The 16,929-nt window shown below is 32.8% G+C and overlaps 1 protein-coding gene across 3 annotated transcripts in view; it reads left to right on the top strand.

Moving 5' to 3' along the window:
• Positions 1-354: 354 nt before the first annotated feature.
• Positions 355-16,929, top strand: part of LOC149533839 (peptidase uncH-like) — a 282,829-nt gene continuing 266,254 nt past the window's right edge. For 2 of the 3 annotated variants that reach the window (XM_089804019.1, XM_089804018.1), the window contains exons 1-2: positions 355-710; positions 7,705-7,889. In XM_089804019.1, coding sequence (XP_089660145.1) covers positions 556-710; positions 7,705-7,889 — 340 coding nt within the window. In that variant the 5' untranslated portion in view covers positions 355-555. The remainder of the gene's footprint in view (positions 711-7,704; positions 7,890-16,929) is intronic. The other variant, XM_089804020.1, reaches the window with a different exon arrangement.

Raw genomic sequence — 16,929 nt, 5'->3', positions numbered from 1 at the left:
TCCAAGATAAAGCTTTAGAAAAGGTTGCTCTCTTTATATTTTGATTAAAAAGCAATGATGTTTTACCCTTAAAGCTTAAATTATTGAAAAAATAAATATAATGAAATCACTATGAAGTCTAGAGCCAATGCCATTAGATCTAAATTTGATGGCTGTGAAGATACTTCTACCTTGAAATACAATAAAAAATTCTAAGATCAGGCCAATATAGACATCTAACATTTTAAAATAAAATAACCGTTATAAAATATATTGGGGACTGGCAAAGTCAACCGTCAGATTTAGGCTTTAGCGCGGACGTTTGAAAGCAAGACAGGACAAGACAAATATTTGCTCGCTTTGTTTAACAGAAGTGAGAGAAAATGGTAGAAATGGCTTGACAATTTATCGTTGATTTTGAAGTGAGAGAAGATGGTAGAAATGGCTTGACAATTTATCGTTGATTTTAAATCAGCCCATTTGGAGCTTTTTATCAGGCTATCGAATTAAAATCAGTGCAGCTTACAGTTACAGTGCAGTTTTCAGTTTGTTTGCGCGGATATAAATTATAAAGCAATGAACCCCGATGAGAAGATTACAGCGCCGTATGGATCATGGAAGTCGCCACTCACGGCAGATATAGTAGCGGGAAGTGATAAGCGGTTGGGAGGTATATCCTTCGATGAGGACGGTCACGTGCTCTGGTTGGAGGGCCGTCCCACTGAAGGCGGGTAAGTTTCCAACTCATCGTCTGTCTGCACTACATTGATTAAATTGTCGGGACTGCAAAAGAACATTGAGGTTACATTTGTGGGAAAGGTAGACCCCAAATTATGTCTGTTGTGCTCGATTAACTTGGGATATCCCTTATGTCTGAAAATTAAAAGGGTTTGATTGAATTTTGCACGGTAATTTACGATTTACAAAGCTTCATCAAAATATTCTAGATTTTACGCCTTAACAGAAAGCTTGTGCAGTAGTCTCTCAAAAGTATTTTTCAAGATATTCTATTTAAATCTGCTTGCACTAATCAAGACTCAAGAGTTCCCTGTAAATTACTTTGTGGGTTAAAAAATATATCATAAAGCTTAATTATCGTAGGTAGGTTATTTTTCTTCTTTCTAACTAGTATACATTTTTATAGGTTGTTCAAATCATTTTATGCAATGGAAGCTAAGATGTGTTTATAATCATACTAGAGGATGGAATCCGGTCAAATAGCTTGCTAAATCTGTAAGGAAAGCTGTGAGATACATGAAAAAGCAATATTTTCTGACATCTTGTAACCTATTTTCTTTAGTGCCTCCAAAAGAGGTCATTGCAAACAAGTTATCCTTTGTGTTTTTCTAATTCATTAAATTCAATAAATCAGCCTACGAGTCTTAAAGGAGTTGTGGTGTGGTTTGGAAAATATCAAAACAGTTGCAGGTCTTTTGTAGGGTTTGAATTTGCTGTTGAGCAAGAGAGTTAAAACTTTTCTAAGTTGAACTTGCCATGCCAATAGATTGCTAGATCAAGTAAGGGTAGGAGATGAAAACTCAAGTTGAATGGATATGCGGTGTATGATTTGTAGGATCTCATACTGATTGATATGAACACAACTGCAAGCAAGAAATAACAGAAAGGAATTTGTGATGCAAACGGAAGTGTCCTACCCCTCAACAACACCTGAAACACACTTCAAATACTATTGCAAATCTGATTTGACATCAACAAACATATATTATATGAACAATTAGAGGCATTGTTATTCAAAATTTGGAAAGAGTTTACAAACAATGAACCACATCTATTGGCTTCTCCTCTCCGCATTACAATCCGATATAAATCTAATATAGATGAAAACAATGGTAAGTTACGGCAGCAATATCCTTCTCAAAAATGGCCTTCTTTCTTCTCTTCTTCCCTTCAAACTACATTTGCAACAGCTGAATTGTGAAATTGAATTTCACAAGTATGTATCAATCCTTTCATTTCATTTTTGGGGACCCATAATGATATGCCCCAGATTCCCACTCATTTTCATTTGTATTTTATTTTAGAAGGTCCGTTAACATTCTTGCTTTACCTCTTACAACATGCTAAGATTATGTATCCATGTAAGATCACTTGCACTCCCTTTTGACTCCGGAACTTAGAAACCCATAAATAGTCTTTTGGATGGCCACTATTTTTACAAGATTCTTGGTCATCCAATATAGCCCCCAATAGTTTGAATTTGAAGCCATGCCAAGATATTTTAAGAAAATATTTGGCTTATTAAATACCAAAACTTCACCAAAAGTATAAAATACAACAAAACATAAAATGTAATACTTTTTGGTTGACGCTGATCACAAACTCACCTAGGATGCTCCTGCATCAGACACCTAAGGTCAGAGATATGAGATTCACAAAATGTTGAGTGGTAGTACCACCCTTTCAGGTTGCAAACAATTGTAGTGTCCCCATTTTTAGTAGGTTCTTGTAGTTGGCTTGGTCAGTTCACCATTGCGACCCTTGTGAGTTGATAGTGGGATGTGAGGGTCTCAATTGTGTGGTTATAGGCTTTCTAACAGCCTATGGTGTGTTTTGGCTCCATTTGAGGGACTTACTATTGGTTCCGACAAGCTCAGTTGAGTTAGAGGAGTTGAGTGATGCCCTTAGTTTTTATTTCGGGCTTCTGGTTTGGGCTCCAAGAATCTTTGAGGGAGCATCTATTTATAGTAAGTCACCCCGTCAGGTTCATTCATCATTTTTTATCATTAGGACCACTCTGTTGTTGTCGTTAGATTTTGATTTTGATACTTCTTCAGTTGTTTTTGCAAGATGGGTGAATTATTATTATTCATCTAAATATGCTGAGGTTTCGATTTTTGTTGGTGTTTGATGTTGGACACCTTAGTATCATAGCTCGTTGGAACTGGGACGAAAAGTTTTATATCGTGGGCACAAAAAATAGTGGCCTTGTTTGGCAAAATATTAAGTTATGGTGGAAAAGGTCATTTTTGGGAGCCGAAACTAATTAATAATTATATTATATGGCACTTTGTTATATTTTAATATTGTGTTGAGGAAGCTTCTTAAGTGAAGTTGCATTTGGGAAACTTTGTGCCATTTGGAGATTATAAATATGAGCCCATTTGATGAGTAAATCATTTAGTTGAACATTATATTTGCTAAGGGTTTGAAGTCTGAAATTGTCTGAGATTTGGGATTGCAATCACTGCTGAGGTGTAGTGACTTGCACAATACTTCTCATCTGTTCATATTGTATCTGTGAAGTTGGTTCATGCTGGAGTTTAATAGTTTCTGAGAGAATCTTAAAGCTGTGTGGATTTAATTACATCTGCATTCAAGGCTGGAGACATCTTTGTTTCTATCTAGGGGCTGCTGTTCATTCTGAGGCAGCGTTTTTTGCATTTTTAGTGACCTGCAATCAGTTTCCTATGCACTGTGATATCATTTTGGAGCTTGCGTTTTCATTGTTTGGGATTGGAATTGGCTACAGTGGTCAGCGTTTGCAAGGAGGGGCCTGCAAATTTATTCTTTCAGGCCTATGTTTAATATGAGGGTGATTTGGATTAATTTCTAGGGAGCTGCAATCAGTTAGCAGCCATGAATGTCTTTGCATAATTCCAGGCTCTTTATATGTAATTTGTATTTAGAATAAATTCATTTCAGAACTGTATTTTCTCTTTTAATTAATAGATTGGCAGAAATACGAATTATTTGGCATTGGTTTTTTCCTCCCCTGTTGTTGCTATTATCCAACATTCAAAGAGAAAGAATTAAACACAAGCAAAAATTACATTTGGCTATAAAAAGCTCATTAAAATATATTTGCATTTCCTATGCATTGCTGGAGAGTTAGTTTGTCAAGCGTTTGACAAACTGCCAAACATCTGATTTGTGAGGAAAATTGGTGAAAATTGGAGTTGCTTAAGTCCGAGTCAGTACAACAATCCTCAGCAAACTCCATCACTGAAACTAGTACCTCTAATAACTTCTTTCTTCTCTTCCAGCATCTAATTGAAACAAGCATCCTTCTCTGACAAATTTGTTCTACACTCAACCTCCTCAATGCATAATCAAGTACATCATAAACTGACCTCCTCCAAGAACTCTCATTCTCCACTTTTGTGGGATTTGACCAACCTGACCACCTCCACAAAAATTTACCTGCACTAAACTCTGCAAGACCATACAAATCTTCTGCATACAAAACATCACTAAGAAAATCCTTCTGAGCTAACTCACCCATACAATGCATATTGTCGTCATCCTCAAACTTAATAAAATATGAATTTATATCACCTTCTGCTGCAACCTCATCGTACTCACATCCATATTTAAAATAATTTTCAAGAAAATATAATTTTACCTCAATTTTTTAAACTCTGCAACTTAATCTTTGTCTGCAACATGATATGTAACATTTTTAATGCCTTCTCAAAGAAATATCGCTTCTGCAAACTCATTATCTATGAGTGCAACTTTTTCTCCACTAGCAATAAGTTTACTCCACTCTTCTTCTACCGCTGCGACCCTAATTAACAAGTCATCTCCTCTTGTGTTCAAGGCCCCCCAAAGCCTTAACAACATAAATTTTCAAAACCCTCAAGTTCCACCTATGTAAATTGCCTCATGCTTGGTGCTCTGTTTACACACTATCTCTCACTGTGTCACCTTCTTTCTTGTAACTCTCACTACTATCCTCTACCCAAAAGGATTCTGGAAGATGCACCTCTCCAAAACCTCTTGTACTCGCTTTCTCTCAGTGAAAGAAGTCTGCATATCTTCTACTTAGCTTCATCTCTCTCAGAGGACAGCCACTATGACTATCATAGAATCAAATGTTTCTCACCACTTCTTCCCTCTTCACCAGCCTTCACCCATAGGTCCTTGTGCAAACTAATTCCCTCCGAAGAAGCTACCTGCACACTCAGAAACACTAGCTCTGATACCATTGATCCAAAAAGCTCACACTCACAGAAACCCACGACATCCAACACTGCAAACACACATACAAATTTGATATATAGTAGCCAATTAGATGGATTGAACATTAGATTATGCAAACAAACTCATTCAAATTCTTAGTGAAAACAGACTAGGTTTACAAAACAGTGAGCCAAGTTTGTTGGCTTCTCAGTACATATCTCTTTTGGTCCATTCTCAGACCTGCAACATGATGTTTTTTCTTAGCCAAAGATAACTTCAACCACCAAAATCCCTTTCCATTTCCCCGGCCGCCCCCCCCCCCCACAAAAAAAAAGCCAAAAAAAAAAAGCTAAAAAACTTATCCCAAAAACCTGCTCACTCTTCTCACACCACCTCCAAAACCAAAAGAAAAAAGAAAAAAAACCCGCTCCCATTCTTTCTTCCTAAACTTAGAGTCAAACTAAATGAAGATGAAATGCATAACTTCATAGCATTGAAGTCTCTACAAGACTCCCTTGTGGATGCCCTTGCATCAAATCTGCTGCAATTGTACATGATATGCACCATATCATTATACACCCTATCTTATTAGGTATTACAGATTAAATGTAAATGATTCACAAAGCTGCTTCTAGGCAAATAATTGTTTTTGGACAAAGATAAGATATGTGGTATAACATGAATATACAATAAATTATTAAAATACAATATACTTGTCCATGTGATTATTTCTTATTATAAGTTCTTTGTAGTACTCTACTATAATTAAATGCATAGTCAAAATCTCTGTCTACCACTTATTGATGAGGCAAAAAAAAAGTTTTCTTGGCAAATATCGGAGATAAATCAGTAACATCTTGGAAAAATATTAGGAATTTAAAAAATGACTTAAATTTAATTAGAAATGTATTTTTTTTTGCAAAATTCAATAAGGAGATGCATCTAATAAGCTAGTAAATGAGTAAACAAACCAAACAGGTTGATCTTGATATATATATATAAATGCAATATTTAACAAAATCACATCCTCATGTGGAATGCCGATGGTAGGCAGCCATAGTCAGAGACTCTGAACTTTGAAGCAAACTAAAAATAGCAATTTGTCTTTTTAAAAGGATAAGCAAATACAAATGTCAAGTACAATATGAAACTAGTCTACATCTGCCTCTTCCCCTTCCTAGTAGCTCTAGTAAAAACTATGGGAGTGGGAGCAGGTCTAGCCCTAACAATCCTCTGTGATAAGTAGGAGATTTTTTGCACAAGTCACATTGTGATATTGCTATTATGATTTAACTATGTAGTAATTAGGTCAAACTCATTGACCCATGTATCATGAGTAGTGATTCACACATTAAACCATCTCTCATGACAATAAATGGAACACTTAACACTCATTGGATCTAGGTGATGCTCAGAGGTGAAGCACCGAGACTTCCCAACAGGTCACGCATCCGAATATTACTCCAACTTGAGTGTGCTTAGCTATGGAGTTTTCTCCATGGTCAAACCCACTTTGCTTGCAACTCCATTTGCAAGTAGATCAAGTATCTATGTCATCCAGGTTGGGTGGTTCAACTGGTGTTGACTCTACCTTTCTTAGGCACAACTTAAGGTTATATTGCACAAGGACAAGGGTATCTATGTCATCCATATCGAGTGTCTATGTCATCTAGATCGAGTGGTTCAATTGTTGTTGACTCTACTTTTTCATGCACAACTTAAGGTTATATTGCACAAAGACAAGGTCATTTAGGCGTTTTTGTGCCAACTTGTTCCTCTTCTTTGTGTGAGTGGCTTCAAATAAGCTCCAATCATGCTCACAACTAGATGAATCTAGTTTAGCTTGAAAAGAGCTTTGAATCTGCTTCGAATCCACTTCAAATCCACTTGCAATCAACTACAAGGCTGCCAAACACTATTTCTCTCCTCCAAAACCCTTCTCTTCTCCTCCAAATGCTCAAAAATGCAAAATGCAAAAAAAAAAATCAACTCGTTGGGCGTCATAGTTTTACTGCTGCCACCTACGAGAAGTTTGCTAGTTACTGTGAGAAGTGGCCAACTTCTCACAGAGAAGTTCGGAACTTCTCGGTAGGAAATCTAGGTGAGAAAAACATGTTACTTCTTGTTTTTGAGAAACTTCTAGGCAAGATATTTGCCACTTCTTGGCGAGAATTTGAACTATGATTGAATGTACCTTTTGATTAACATTGACCCACTTTTGATTATTTCTGTTTTTGTTTTGTACATGTAGATTGGGAAAATAATGGACTAAGTCAATGATAGCTATTGTACAATATGTTACCTCGAATAACTTTTTTCTTGAACATTCTTAATGCAAGTCTTGCAATACAAGCTTCTTAAGATTACATAATCAGTCCTACCCCAAGAACCCTTTGATAATGCTAATGCTCACTGTTAATTATAACCATACCCTTTTGAGTGTAGATATTTGTGGCTTTGCTGAATGGATGCATAATTTAATGTTCTCTAGTCTTCTAGGTGACAAAAGATGCCAAACTCTATATCTTCCCTATAAATTATATGTATATTATTGGATGCATTCACAACTTCACATTGTTTTTGCCTTATTACTGTTTTGAAGTTGCTTTAGTGTAACACATTTACCAAAGAGGCAAAATATGTTTCTATATATTTTTATTTTATTCAACTGTGCTTTCTTTTTGCTATTTAGAGGTGTTTGGTCATGCGAAACTCCACTCCAAAAGGTATTGAATTTGTTCTATTGGTTGTTGTTGAATGCATAGTTATTGTGAAATACTAAAGTTTTATACAATCTTCTAGGCGTTTTGTCTTAGTGAGGGAAGCTACACATTCAGGAACCTCCATGGAAGATATTACTCCAGCTGATTTCAGTGTGCGAACCTTAGTCCATGAATATGGAGGGGGAGCTTTTGTTGTCTATAAAGACACAGTTATTTTCTCTAATTACAAGGATCAGAGACTTTATAAGCAATCTATTAATGGAGGTATACTGCATATCTTTTTTGTTTTCAACATTATATTGAACTCAAATTTCTCATTCATTCTATAGCAATTTAACCTCAAGTGGATACAAATCTTGTAGCAGGTCCCAAGTAACAAGATATGATGCTACAAGAAAATGTAACTCCAACCAAAATGATGAAAAGTGACAGCAACAAAAATGCTATTGTGGCATCCACTATCGTAGCCAACATTGTAATGTATAGGAAAATAATTAGGACACCAGCTTTGTTTCCCTAGACTTTTTTATTTGCTTCAAAACTTTATTGGCATGGTATTTATTTTGGACAAAAGCTATCTAAACATTAACTGTATCAAGATTAGCAGGAATGAAATATTTTTTGGCATGCATTCACAAAAACAAGATTGGGATTTTAAACAATGGTAGAAAATTAAAGACTTAGGATTACACACAAGTATTCTTAAAATATTATCTTTATGATACATCTAGTGTTTTCTGCTAAAGATTCAGATTTTATTTTATCCATTTGTCATATCATGCAAAAGTCCAATGAAATCAGTATTTTTCTCGTCTACGCAAAACTAATTTGATATTACACATTACTGGCTCTGTAATTAGACTTTATTGCTTCTGTAGATCCTAATAAGCATCTCTTACAAATATAAAGGTAAATTGGATACCAACAAAGCAGTGTTGTGCTGCCATAGAAAGCTCTTGAGAATCACCAGAGTCAACAAGTCTGAAGTGATCATGATCCTCAAGACCGACGACAATAGTAGATTGAGTCTCCTGATCAATTATACTGCACTAATGTGAACTGAAGGTCACGTCTAGCTGAGTAGAATGGTTTGGAGGTTGACTAAGAGAAGGGTTGAATTCCATTCCTGGAACATTGTACACATTGAGGGAAATCAGCTTGCTCCCTTTAAACTGAATTTGTACATTTCCTTTTCTGACAGCAGTATACTCTTCCCCTCCAAAAATAAATGAATCTGAGAATGGCTGAGAATCTATGACCCAATCTTGGCGATGAGTGAAGTAGCGAGAGGCACCTAAGTCAATATACCAGGCAGAAGAGTTTATATGATCTGCAGGTCTTTTAGCCACAAGGCGTAAAAGGTAGACTCACCCTGCACAGTGTACTTCACAGCATGTGCTTTAGGTTGTAAACCATATTTCTTGGCTTGAGCAACTCATTTACGACACTCCAACTTCAAATAACAAACTATGGCAATAGTTGCACGAATAATCTTCTTTCTTCGAGCCTTCCAATGAGTGAGAAAGGAATTCTGTTGAGCAGATTGGGAGAACTAATAGTTGTTTGTATCCTTTTGAAGATAGTTAGCTGAGAAAGCTTTTCTGTTTGAAGATGAATTGGTTGTATTTCCCCTTTCTAGGAAACAGGAGCAGAATGGCAGGTTGGCCTATTCACCCTGGTTCCTGTAGGCCAACAGGTTGGTTAGGGAACTCACTAGGTGGTCAACAGAGTTTAGATTGATGGAACAATTGTCATTGATGTCAAAGGAACTCAGTATGAATAGACATAAAAATAAGACACAGTAATTACAAGCATCATCAATGTCAAAGTGATAAACATGTAAGTTTAATATTAAAGATATGATTTATAAAGTTGTTTGAAGTGAAAAGTAAGTTGCCAATATAACCGACTTATGATCAGATAAGAAAAGCTTATTCCAAATTTATAAAGGCTCTCGTAATAGCATGCCAAGAACAGTAAGAGATAAGAAAGCATATAATCAGATCTATTGATCTGATGTATATAGAATATGCATAAGTATCAGATTTATATTGAGTGAAGGAAAGTAAGCAGTATGTGAATAAGAACACATGACAGTATATATATACAGGTTGATAGGTTCAAAGTTATGAGCAAGAAGTTATTATTGAAAAAAAAAAAAATGCTCGGTTATGAGGAATATTTATAAGTGATCAAAATGATGAAAAAGTTTAAATCATCATATGAAGAAGATTGGTTGAAGACTTGATCAGAAATAAAACTTGTTTGAGGTCAAAATAAGTAAGAGTGTATACTACAGCGATGACAATCAATATGATAGAAACAATATAATAAACAACGCATTCATAGATAAAGAATAGCAAAGTTATGACAGACGAGGATATCCAGAGAAGAGACGATACCTATGGTAATTATGACAACATCATTTATCAAACGCGGGTCTAAGTAAAACTAATTGATAAAATAATGACAGAGTCCTCCTAATAGCTTAAACATGTGTGAAATGACAACAGCAAATAAATGGTAGCAAGTATTTGGGAAGTCACTGTGAAGATTTCAAGTAGTCAAACAGGACAACAATAGAAGATAATATGCCAGCATGCAAGGAAAAGATGGGATATTCGAAGGCAAAATATTAAGGATTATTTCGTCAACATACAGAAATATGTAGTGGTCTGAACAATCACGGTGTATGGAGCAGATTGAATATGCATACATGTCGAGCATATATATTTCTCATAGAAAGGTTGACATAATACAGGAATGATAATTATGAAGGATTAAATATAAATACAAGAAGAGGTCGAGTTTGTTCTTTAACAAAATCAAAGAACACTGCAAAATCTAAATAAGAAGACAAAGTCAGTGTCGTGTGTGAAGTAATGGTTAAAGGTATACGTAGCGATAAGTGCCATGATGAAATTGATGGGTTTGAAAGATTGGATGTCAGAATGTCCATGTCAGCGATGTGCAGATGGGAGTTAGCCAACGATAATACAAGTGAAAGAAGTCAGCGATAATAAATTACAAAGAGCCATGGAGCGATTATTATTTTTAACAAGGGGCGCAAGCGCCAAAGTTCCTGCCTCTATGATTGAAATAGGTTTTGGTTAAAATATAATGTATTTAGTTTAATAAAATAACAAATAAATAGTAATGACAAATAGAATATTATAGTGGTAAGCTAAATTAAATTACAGAGTATAATCAGTATATTATTAAATTATATAACTGCAATGATATATATTAATTAAAATAGTAAAAGAATAAATAAATAAATATTATAGTATCATGGTAAATTAAAATTAGATGACATCGTAAAGAACATTTATGAGATCAAAGATATTTATGAACTAATTATATATAAGATATAGATAAAATTATATAATTTTAAAAAAAAAGAGTTAAATTGATTAATTTTAATGATGAAATTGTTTGATATATCTTGTGTAAGTGATAAATTCATCTAATTGAAGAAGGTGGACAATATTCTTAAGCTTAAATCTAATGCATAAAAATAAATAAACATAAATTAATTTAAAAATAACATTTATGCTTTAAAAAAACCAAACACACTTATCATAAATAAAGTTGATAATATACAAAGCTAAACAATTTGAACTTTATTAAAATTGATACAAAATTAGTATTATGTATTTTAAAGTATAAATTAAAAATATCAATATAATAAAAATTATATATAAAAATAAAAAATAAACAATAAATCTATTAAAAGCATTGGTTTAGATATGTCAAAATAAAAGAAACTAAATTCTAATTTAAACTTATATATAAATTAAAATTAAAATAAATATGAAATTAAGCTATATAAAAAATAATTTTTGGAAATTGACAATTTAAAAGAGTTAAAATGTCTATATTTGATTAAAATACCTATACTTGATTAAAATATCTATATTTAATAGCATTTTACAAATTACAAAAATAAACATCAATTAAAAGTGATTGTCTTTTTAAAAATGTCCACTAGTCACAAATGTGGAAAAGGTAAAATTGAAATTAATGCATTCATGAGGTGTTAGGAAAATGATTATTTTTTAATAAAATTTATCCACTTGTCACAAAAAAAGAAAAGATAAAGTTGCAATTAATGCTTGCATTAATAGAGGTGTTGGAAAAAATAGTTGTATTTTTGTTGAAGAAAATTAAATTTTTTCATTGCCTTTTTCCTCATGAGCCAATAAGGTTTTCAAAAAATTGTATTTTTCAATTCCAAAAAATCATGCAAATTACAAAACCTTTTGCAAACATTACTATATTAATGAAATCTAAAATATGATTGGTGCAGCTATTAATACATGGACTAAGCGAAAGCATAAGTTACTTGCCGTAGGCGGGAACTAATAAACTAGTGCTTGAAATATGCAGCGATATCGAGCAAGTTAGAAAAGACAAAACCTAGTCAATAAAATAATCTGGGATATGATATATTGCAGATGCCATCGTGGACAACAAACAATTCACGTCACATATGAAGTATGCTTATTAAAACGGTAGGTGACTTTGGTTTCAAAAGAAGATAAAAAGCATGAAGAAACAAATGGATATACGTGTACACGTCATACGTAGTATGTGAAAGACAAAGATAACAAAGAAAGATGCCATAAAATAATGATCTGTCAGTACTGATTCATTGTTAGCAGCAATGATTATCTGTGTGTGTGATATAAACATTAGAATATAAGGTGAAGTCTTTATGCAATGAGAATAAATCAACGATTACCTTATCAGTGAATTAAAATAAACTAAGGTTATGAAAAATGTGATGAATTCATTGTGTATTACTAAAGGGTGCGATTGAATTGAGATTATAGCAAGAGCTCTGTGAGAGCTTGAGTCCTTGTCTTATGCAAGGCTTAGAAGGTACGTTAAACAAGTGGCAAAGTTTATGATTGGAAGTTGCTCAAATTCATGGAGTAAATGGATAAGAATGAGTTAATTATAGGTTAGATCTTGCAACTAATTATTTGTTGTACAATGTAGGTTATGCTGAAAAGTGTATAGAGAACTTTGGAAAATATCAAATTAGTTTTAAAAATTACATTAATAAAGTTCATAGAGTTTTAAATATATGATTTTAAACCATTTTTTGTAAGATTTGCTTTTTAATTGTACTAAGCTAAGAAATGTTGAATTTGTGTTACGACATTCATCTCAATCAGTGATTAATCATTATACACATATAGATAATATCATAAATGTTTATCTATGAGATATGATAAGAGCATGTTCCCTTTGATATTTGTGTTTGAATTTTAAAAATTACGTAAATATAAATATATGATTTTACAATTATTTTATCTAAGATTGACATACTTTAGTTTTTAATAGGTTGTGCTCTGTGTTTGATTAATAGTAATTGACATAAACCCACTCTTCATATTTCATTTATATTGAATAAATTTCATAATATTAAGTACTTGAATATAAATGTCTTTAATTGAATTTAGTTTTATTAGAAGATTTTATTATTATTAAATGTTGTGTAATAATAATTGTAATTAAAATCAATTTTTAAATATGATATTTTACATTCATTTATTTATTTTTACAAAATAAATAAGATATAGATAAAAGTAAAAAGTAAGATTAGTAAATATACATTATAGTAATTTATATTTAGATATTAGAAATATATTATTAAATATCTTTATTAATATAATTTTAAGATGACATATATCATAGAAAAATATTTAAAATTTAATATGTATTTATTCTATTATATATAATACTTTAAATAGATAATTCATATAAAGGGAATATTATACTTAAAAAACAATAATAATGTATATATTAAAATTTATTATAAACTTATAAAATATTGATATTAAAAAAAATACTATACTAAAAATTTTAATACCTACAATTCGTTTCAATCATATGCTCTTTTCTTTTTTGTCAGGAAACAAAATGTCTTTATCATAATTAAAATAAAAATTGTTATTATTGATGAATTATTAAAAAAGAGCTCACAAATCTAGATGTGTAATACTCTAATGGCATTGCGATAAATTCTTTAACAATTTGGCACTTACTTAGTGAGATGCCTTTTTTTCAGGCTAATTTTGACCCCAACGTTAAAGGGAATGAATAATAGTGGCAGTGATATGGTTCTCTTTAGAGTTTTGTTCATTCAACCATTTTAGTATGGAGAATTGGTTCGTGGCTGCATTCAACTGTGTGAAGTGTTCAACACAACAGAAGCAGCTTATCTAGCCATCAATTACTGCTTCAAACAGTCCTGCTAAGAGCATTTAATCCATTCCTATACTTTTACTGTCAGCCAGCCCAATGTATTAACCACGTACCCATACAGCTGCCATTCAATGATTTTTTTTTACTTTTTAATTTCATTTATAAATGCTCTAGACCTGGGGATAATTCACAGCTTCTAATCACAAAATTAAAAAATTTGCAAGGAAAATAATTATTAAATAAATCTAACGCAAACCTTAGAATATTACATACAGATTCCCAAAAAAATTAATTGTTGTGTGCTAGTGGGAACATTAGTTCCCTGCCTATATAATAGGTAGGGACTAATAAGAGAAATAATCTTATGCATTGGTAATGAAGAGACGCTTCATTTGCAATAAATTGAGGTCAGAGGTTAGAAGTCAGGAGTGGAGTTTGAGAGAAGCACGTAAAGATAATATCATCTCATTTGCAAATTTGTGAAGTGAAAAAGTGCGTTAAGAATAGAGCAGTAAAGAAGAGCAGATTTGTGCCTATGGGTTAAAGACATAAAAGTAAATGAGTAGAAAGGACAAGTAAAGAAGAATGGCTGCAAAAAGATTAAAAAAAAAAAGAGTTGTGCAAATCTGAAAATAAGAAGAATATGTAAGAAAATTGAAGTGAATAAATAAGTCAAGGGAAAGAATAATGAAAGTGGAGTAAGTGAGGGAAGTAAGAAGTTAAATAAAGAAGAATATATATAATTAGATTTATAATCTAGTTTATACATTTATTATAGAGAGATAGAAAAGGTGAAAGGAAGATAAAATACATATATTCAGATTTTTGTATTTGAGATATAAGTGCAAAGGAAGAGGAAAGATTTTGACTAGCGTCAAATTGGAATATAGTGCTGTTGCTTAATTTTAAGTCGTGTTAAAATTCAGTTCCGAAAAGAACAAATGAAGTAAAGTGTTCATGTTTATCATTTTCAGATTATATTGAAAGAATAATAAATGTCCTTATATTATTCATTTCGATTATACAACTGATATTTACAAAAGAACTGTAATAATCAAAGAATGCTGAAACTAAAAGTTTCTCACACAGGTGACCATGAGAGCAGTCCCTAAATTGCTGATATATATTCATACTCTACTAAAGTAAATAACATGAAAAGAAAAGGAGAGGAGGAAGTCATGGGCACCAGTTATTGCCTGTAATAATTGGTTGACATGCATCCATCCGCTTCCACCCATCCGTTGCCTTGAACCACGTTCCATCCACGCATCCAAACCCTACATTAATAAAAATTCTATTAGATCCAATGGATCTAAACAATACAAAGTATCTCATTTCACCTTAGTCAAATTCCTATCATGTCATTCATCTTCATAAAATAAAAGTATATATCAGCAAAGAAAGGAAAACAATCACATTGAATGCTTTACTACTAACATGTTTGTTTACTGTGCAGCATCCTGTTTCTAACGGATACATGGATTTAATAGTAGGCTCCCACAAAGGTTATTGAGTCGGGCGTACCCACTAGAAATAGAACCTACGAAGTTGATTAAAACAAGTAAAACAGAAGAACAGGAGTATTAAAGGGACATTACTAACAGTTTTTGAACCTTTTACTTCAATATATGCAAGCGTGATAACAGTAAAAGTATAACAAAGGAATGCATTTGGTGTTGATAAAAGATAAACATCATGAGAAACAAGAGCTTTACATTTCAGTTCAGAAAAATATAAGTTCAGAATGCTGAAAACAAACAAACATCTTGTACATTCTAAGGATAAGAAGAATCATAGCAGACGAGTGTGTCCATGAATATGAATGCAATGCAAAGCAATAATCAGACGATGTGCTTTAGGAGACAACTTACAGATTTCTTCTATCATGGTATGCATAATCATAGATACATATTCAAAGTGCAGATTTTAGAAGCTACAAGATTAGCAGTGACCATAAGTGAAGTAGAAAACACTTGGAATGATTCCAATTCAAACATTATCATGTGATATTGCAGCTGAGAGTGCAGAGATAATTCCTCAAACCTATGGAGAAGCATTGAATGAGCAAAGTAACCAGCAAGATTCAAGAAAACTCAAGGATCAATCAGCAAGGTCATGAAGGCATGAATATGCGAAGTAAAAAGTACGAAGGGTAAACCCAGAGTGAACTAGTGATGGTAAAGAACATGAAACAACAATATAATGGAGCAAAGCCATAGAAAACTGTCATTTTTATGGGTGAGAGTTCTAAATATTCTGAAACTTCAACATGAATAAAATCATAGAAATTATCTAAAAAAAAAAACAAGAATTAAAAGAACCCTTTTTTGCAAACGAATATACAGAGGCACCCATGAAAGATTTTTGATGTCATAGGAAAGCTATAAACTTCAACTGCAGGAAATGCATGGAAAAGAAGCAAATACGGTAACCTTCCAAAATAAGAAGTGTTATAATGCACATAGCCGTGGCTTGTTTCAGCATAAAATCGGATATTACAAAAGTAACTCCATAAACTCTAGTTATGGCAACAAAGAAGGGTAAGGTTATAGCTTGTAGCTTTTGGAAATGAAGAGATCTTTATCTCCTTTACTTTCATCTTGGTGTGATAATATCAATAACAACTTCAAGAAAATGACAGAAAGAAGCGTTAAACTCTTTATGGCTGCTGTCAAATGCAAAAATTCCAGATTCGGCCTAGGAAATGCTCCAAAATAGACAAAACCCTCGAAATAATAGAAGGATAATGCAAGGGTCTTGCGCATCCGGAAGAATTTGTAAAGGAAGTTTCACATCAATAGTCATGATAATGTCAACAAGAATACCCAGAAAAATTCCAAGTTAACTTACAACATCGATAACAGTTTTGGTGTTAGCTTCATATTTGTTTCGAAAAACATCTACAAGGGTACCAAACAACAACTCTCCAGCTGTAGTAGAGATGATAAAACTCAATCGTGGCTTAAAAAAAATGCTAAAAATTGGCGAGTCAAGTGCCAAAGAAGAAGACAAAGAGTAGTCACGGCAATGACCTCCAATAGTGGCAATATAATACAGTAGAAACCCAGAAAGCATTCTCCAAAAAACC

This window comes from Cupressus sempervirens, chromosome 10 (genome assembly GCF_028749045.1).
Source record: "Cupressus sempervirens isolate cs-2001-9-10 chromosome 10, ASM2874904v1, whole genome shotgun sequence".
In the NCBI taxonomy this organism is placed as follows: Eukaryota; Viridiplantae; Streptophyta; class Pinopsida; order Cupressales; family Cupressaceae; genus Cupressus; species Cupressus sempervirens.
This window is presented reverse-complemented; position numbering and strand designations above follow the sequence as displayed.